The sequence below is a fragment of the Mus caroli genome, unplaced genomic scaffold (genome assembly GCF_978045245.1).
Source record: "Mus caroli unplaced genomic scaffold, Mus_caroli_1 scaffold_17, whole genome shotgun sequence".
Lineage (NCBI taxonomy): Eukaryota > Metazoa > Chordata > Mammalia > Rodentia > Muridae > Mus > Mus caroli.
The window spans coordinates 88569038-88575264 of NW_028227272.1; the positions used below are offsets into that span (position 1 = coordinate 88569038).

General features: G+C 46.8%; 1 protein-coding gene across 1 annotated transcript; it reads right to left on the minus strand.

Annotated features, from left to right (window-relative positions):
- Window positions 1-1166: 1166 nt before the first annotated feature.
- Window positions 1167-4178, minus strand: Dnajc28 (DnaJ heat shock protein family (Hsp40) member C28). Its single transcript, XM_021184870.3, has 2 exons — window positions 3926-4178; window positions 1167-2370 (listed from the first exon to the last, which is right to left on the minus strand). Exon 2 carries the CDS (start codon window positions 2343-2345, stop codon window positions 1182-1184), a length of 1164 nt encoding a protein of 387 aa, XP_021040529.1. The 5' UTR covers window positions 2346-2370; window positions 3926-4178; the 3' UTR covers window positions 1167-1181.
- Window positions 4179-6227: the final 2049 nt, after the last annotated feature.

A 6227-nucleotide genomic window follows, 5' to 3' on the forward strand; every position in this document is an offset into this window, starting at 1 on the left:
AAACTGCCAAAGGGTCTCTAAGACAGGAAGCTGTGTTCCAAAAAGGGTTAAGTTGGGGGTTAACATTGTTGAACCATCTCTGGGGAGTCTGCTCTAGGACATCATGGCACTTACGCAAGGTTTATGGAAACCTAGCATATAGCTTGTGACCAGAGAAGAAAATACTAGTGAACTTTTACCTTTGTATTGTTCTTAAGGATTTCTGCCCCCTCCAAAAGTTACAAAAATATAATCATCTTTAACATTTTCAGAACTTCTAAATCAATCAGTTTAACTGACTTCTGTGGCCAGTGGGTCACAGTTAGCCTACCTACTTGGCCTTTTCTTTGTCCAGTGCCCACAGGGAAGGCCTTTGTAAATACAGGAGTCCCAGAAGGCTATTTTTTCCTGACCTTCAGTTTTAGAACACCTAGCAGGTGTTTGAAAAGCCTTCCCACCGTCTTAGAGCTTTAATAAGCTCTGGAATATACCAGAGGAAACCTGCAAAAACTACCTGTTGTCTGGAGATCTTTAATTTGTTACATGTGCGTGCACATGTGTATGTGTGCACATGTGTGCGTGCCCACTGGATCCCTGGAGCTGGAGTTACAGGCAGTTGTGAGCCACCTGACTAGGATGCAGGAGCAGCGAGGAGCAAGGACTCTCACCCTCTGGGCACTTTCTCCAGCCCCTTTCTTTTTCATTTCCTTTCATATCTCCTTTCTTCTTTCCTCCCTTTGTTCTTTTGAGGTTTTAAATTTTCATTTGGAGACCACAGTTGGTTAAATCTCATTACAACTTCTTCAGTTCTACACCTTTTGGTTTCATTGCTGCTTAAGTCCTTATGCTTAGAAAAGTCAAACAGTGACTACCTGTAAGTTGCCAGTGTCTCAGAGAGCTCTGAGGTTTCTGGAAGGCCCTATGTGACCCTCGGGTCCGTGCTTCAGTCCTAGAGGCCCATACCTGAAGTCTGGCACCGGAGCCTGCTACTTCAGGGGCAGGGTCTGCCTCTTACTACATCATTACAGCAGAACTCACCCAAGTTTCCCATCTACACCGTGGTGTGATTAGTTCTGTGAAAACTACAAAGGCACACACTTCTCAGGCCCCTGGGACACGACAATCAATCTTAGGTTCTACGTCTGACGTCAGAGCAACTCAAAACTGACCAGAGTGGGAAATGATCGTGAATAACAAAACAGTCATATTTTAATAGATTTCCACAGATTCAGCCAGTTTAGAAAGCCTGCCTTGACTCTGGGTGTTTTTGATTCTTCTCCCTGGCTAACGTCAGTTTGGTTCTCTTCTGTGACTTCTTTTGCTTCTACGAAGGCCCCGTACATTTCTTGGACTCTGATAATTTCTTTCTGTGCGTCAAAATGGACTTTCTGCCTGGTCAGGATGGGAACAATCAAGTTGAAATCATTAATTCGCTTGTTCAGCTTTCCTATCTTTTCTTGAAACCGCTCACACACTTGGGCCCACTGTTTCTGTTCTGCGGGTGATAGGGGGTTCCCCAGCTTCTTCCTAGACACTAAAAGCGCTTCTCGGAGTTGCTCGATGGTGTCCTTAATCTCCTTCTGCATCAGGATCCACTCTGGTTGGTATCCATTATCTATCAATATTCGGTTCAGGTTGTGAGTCATGGGATCAATATATGAGCAGCCAGAAAACTTCTTCAGAGGTTTTCCTTTCCCGCTGAGATTGTCAAAGTCTCCTTTTGCCATGGATTCCTGAATGAGGTCCTCCACCAGGCGCTCGATGGCTTGAGTTATCTTCTGTTGCTTGCTCTGCCGTACGTCTTTGACAGTTATGCTGTTGGCGAAGAACTCCCTCTGAAGCTTCTGCCTTTGGTATTCCATCACCTGCTCCGTCGCACGATCCGCCCTGAACTGCCTGTATTGTTTCTCTCGCTGGCTGGGAGTCCCAAAGCCGACGCCTTCGAAGCTTAAGTAATGTCGGTGCTGAGGTGTGTTGTATTTGAACTTTCCTTCTTCTTCATCTTCTGCTGCTGCTGCATCTTCAGCTTTATCCCGTCTGGCGTGCATCCGTTTTGTCGCATGGGACAGCACATGCCTGTAAGCCTCTTCAATCTTTATAAATGTGGCAGAGTCAGCATCACTAGAACCGCTGTCTGGGTGGTACTGCCTGGCGAGCTTGTGAAAAGACTCCCTGACGTCGTCTACGGAGCATCCTTCATCCAGATTCAGCAGCCTGTAATATTCTCTCAGCTTCTGGGATTCATGGGTTGATATCATCCTGGATCCGGGATCTGAAAGCATTTTCATCCCAGGAGGAATCAAGGAAGTGTTTGTTAGGTGCAGTCTCAGGATCCGAGTGGTCTTCAGGCACACTGTGTTTATCATTGTATCTGGAATTCTTAACAGTGATCTACAAAACAGCAAAGAGCAGTTGGATACACTTGTACTATCAGTCATTTTCTTTTCATCAATAACCAGGTAAGGGTGTGGGTTCCATGCCCTTAGTAAGCATTGGTTCTTGGGGACAAGAGAGTGGGCTGAGGTGTGGTTCCTAGCACCCACATGGCAGCTAATAAATGTCCCTCACTCTGGTTCCAGGGGGTCTGACTCCTTCTTCTGGCCCACTCAGGCATTGGACACACATGGGGCACAGCCATAGTGCAGGAAAAACACCATATGCATATAAAAAAGAAAGTCAGTTCTTTGTAACAATGTTGCTAAACAAGAAGATATAAGTATCTATGACTTTTCTTGGTGCAGCTAGAAAATGGACAGTGATGTTTGGCTATCACATAGTGTGACGACAGGACCTGAGGTCTACTGCTGGAAGACAGGGTTTCTCTCTGGGTAGCCCTGGTTGTTCTGGACTCACTTTGGAGACCAGGCTGGCTTCAAACATAGAGAGATCCACCTGCCCCTGCCTTCCATGTTCTGGGATTAAAGACATGCATACCTCCACCCGGATCTAATGCACAGAATTTTAGATCTAGAAAGTTGTTAAAACTCAGCTAACCTAATTTTCTCATTTTATAAGAAAACGGGTCCAGAAGGTTAAGCAACTCTTTAAGGTTAACCAAAGAACTTACATTACCAGGTACGGCAAATGGTTAGGCTTGGGGCACAGTAAAGCTTAACTGCTTTTTGCTTGTTTGTTTTTGAGATAGGGTCTCTCTACATAGCCCTGGCTGTCCTGGGACTCATTATGTAGACCAGGCTGGACTTGAACTCACAGAGGTCAGCCTGCCTCTGTCTCCTGAGTGCTGGGACTAAAGGAGAGCATCATCCAAGCCCCACACTTGGCTTAGCTATACTCAGCAAATTACACATTTCCCTGAGCGCAATTCGTGTTGTTGTTTTGTTTTGCATATAGTGTAGAATGGTTGTCACCATTTCCAAGTATCTAACTTGCTGCATATCAAACAGGGAACATACAGACCGGTACTCAGTGGGATACCAGATGGGACAGAGAATCAAGAATGCAAGCGACTGCCCGGCGTGGTGGCACACGCCTTTAATCCCAGCACTCGGAAGGCAGAGGCAGGCGGATTTCTGAGTTCGAGGCCAGCCTGGTCTACAAAGTGAGCTCCAGGACAGCCAGGGCTATACAGAGAAACCCTGTCTCGTAAAACCAAAAAAAAAAAAAAGAATGCAAGCGACTTTAAGCTCTGCACCTCGCTATTTGCTAGGTGCCAGGGCAAGGAAGGGCGATAAAAGGTGAGAGAGCTTTTGCTGTATTTAAAAACGCATGGTCCTGTGGAGAAAGATACTGAACACTGACGAAAGGCAACGGAGTACTGGAGGATTACTGGTCGTTTGAATGTAAGGTGCGTTTTAGAAGTCATGGTAGCCCGATGTCACAATAAAGGGGTCAATGGATTTTAGAGTTGTCTGGGATGCCGGTGGTTATGCTCACTGTGGTGAGGGGTGTCTCAGAAAAGTGTCGGTCCGCTGTACCCCCTACTCACCTTCACAGACGTGATGGGGGTTCAGCGGCTCGAAGCTCAAGCTGCGCCTTTGCGCAGCACGCTCGGCCCGCTCCGTCCGGGTCTCGGCTACTGGACCCTCTGCCGCGCTACACTGCAGAGCCTTTCTTCATACCTTACTACGACAGGCAGCCTCCCTCACCAGGGACAGCGATCTCTTTCTTATAAAACTATCCCCCATGGAATAGAGGACAGACACCCCTGGACGCTCGTTGTTGTGCCGGGGGCGACAGGCCCCGCCTCTACCCGCTTTCGAGGGCAGGGTTCGGCCGATTTGGATTGTGGGAAATGTAGTTCTCCGGCAGGTGCAGCGTAGAGGCATTAGGGCCTGGAGAGGAGTTATGGCTTGTGATAGATTTGTGACCCCAACGTGTATGTGATTTGGAGAGCACTGACCTCAGTAAATTGTTTTAAATGGAGGAAGATTAGGCCGTTTGCCTCTGTGGGACACCTGCACCGTCAGTAGGCTTCTTTAAGCCTAGAAAGATGGTCTTTCCGTCAGCCAAGTTTGGATTAAAGGCGTGCGCCACCACTGCCCGGCCCAGCCAAGTTTGTTTGGGTGGATGGTTCTTGTTTTTTGACACTGTCTCCCTTAGCCCAGGCTGGCCTCACACTCGGTATGTATTAGAGGAGGACTTTGGGTTGTACATCCTCCATGCTTCCGTTTTCCAGGTGCTGGGATTACACAGTAAAATTGCTACTTGTTTATGGAATGTTGGGGATATAAAACCAAGGGCTTATGCATGCAAGGCAAGTTCTGTCAGGGCTCTGCCTATTGTATGACATCTCACCCCATCGAGCACCAAACATGGTCAGGGGTTGGAAAGGAAGGGAAAAAAATGTGTCTTTGGTTTTATTTTATTTTTTATTATTTTATTTTTATTAATTATTATTATTATTTGGTTTTTCGAGACAGGGTTTCTCTGTGTAGCCCTGGATGTCCTGGAACTCACTCTGAAGACCAGGCTGGCCTCGAACTCAGAAATCCACCTGCTTCTGCCTCCCAAGTGCTGGGATTCCCCCGCCTCGTCTCTCTTGAATGGTTAAAGACACGCCACCACACTCCATCCTAAAGATACAATTTTTTAAAAATTAGCGGCACACTTTTAATCCCAGCATGTAAAGGCAGAAGCAGGTGGATCTCTGTGAGTTTGAGGCCAGTCTAGTCTACACAGTGAGTTCCAGAACAGCCAGAGGTTCATAGTCAAACTCTATCTCAGAAACACACACACACACACACACACGAAAAAGAAAAAGAGAAAAGCAAGCAGTAGTGTCTAAGAATTTCTCTTTTAGCACTGTTCCCACCATGGGTGAAGAAAGTGAGGAAGAACTGGCTGTTCTGGTTCTTTGTTTTGTTTTGTTTTTGGATTTTTCGAGACAGGGTTTCTCTGTATAGCCCTGGCTGTCCTGGAACTCACTTTGTAGACCAGGCTGGCCTTGAACTCAGAAATCCGCCTGCCTCTGCCTCCCAAGTGCTGGGATTAAAGGTGTGCGCCACCACTGCCCGGCTTTTGTTTTTTTTTTGTTTTTTTTGGAGGCTGTTCTGGTTCTTAAGCTTTATTATTACTAAACAACATATTTAATAACTACCTTTAATTTTGCAGACAGATCTTACTCCCTACCCCTGGCTGCCCTGAAACTCTGTAGACCAGGCTGGCCTTGAACCCACTTGCCTCTGCCTCCCAAGCGCTGAGATTAAAGGTGTGTTCCACATCTGGCTTTGAAAATCTTATTACACCGGTTATTTTTTGTATGTGTAGTTTCTGTGTTTTGTATGCTATGGTACCTACTGGTGGAGCTGGTTGTCTCCTTCTGTTGTGGATCCTGGCGGTCAGATTCAAGGTGTCAAGCTTGAAGGTAGTCTTTACAGGTTGGGCTATCTCAATCTTGAATAACTAATGTGTGTATACTAAGACAGAAACTTACAAATTTGAGGAGTATTTAAAGGCCAACTTAATATAGCATCTTCCAGTAGCTGCTCACACTCAATGTGTCTAAATAGTATTCTGTTGTGACCACCATGAGAGCCAAGCATTGTGGGAGTTTGGCTGTGCTGCCTGTAAAGTGTTAGCCCATCGCCCGGGCTTGCTGACTCGGCACAACCTTCATCAGTGTCCACTGCTCCCACCTGTTGTATGCAAATCTGCCTTAACTACCAGTGGCTGGGGGAGGGGCTTGGGTATATAGGCCAGGGAAGGCAATTCAGGAGGCCGGCTAAGCTCTGTAAGGAAGCCTTGTGATGTTTGCCCAGCGAGAGCTTTGGCAGAATGGCCCCTGGGTT

Coding starts and splice junctions, on each gene's coding strand:
- Dnajc28 (XM_021184870.3), bottom strand. CDS start 2,345: ATGATAAACACAGTGTGCCTGAAGACCACTCGGATCCTGAGACTGCAC.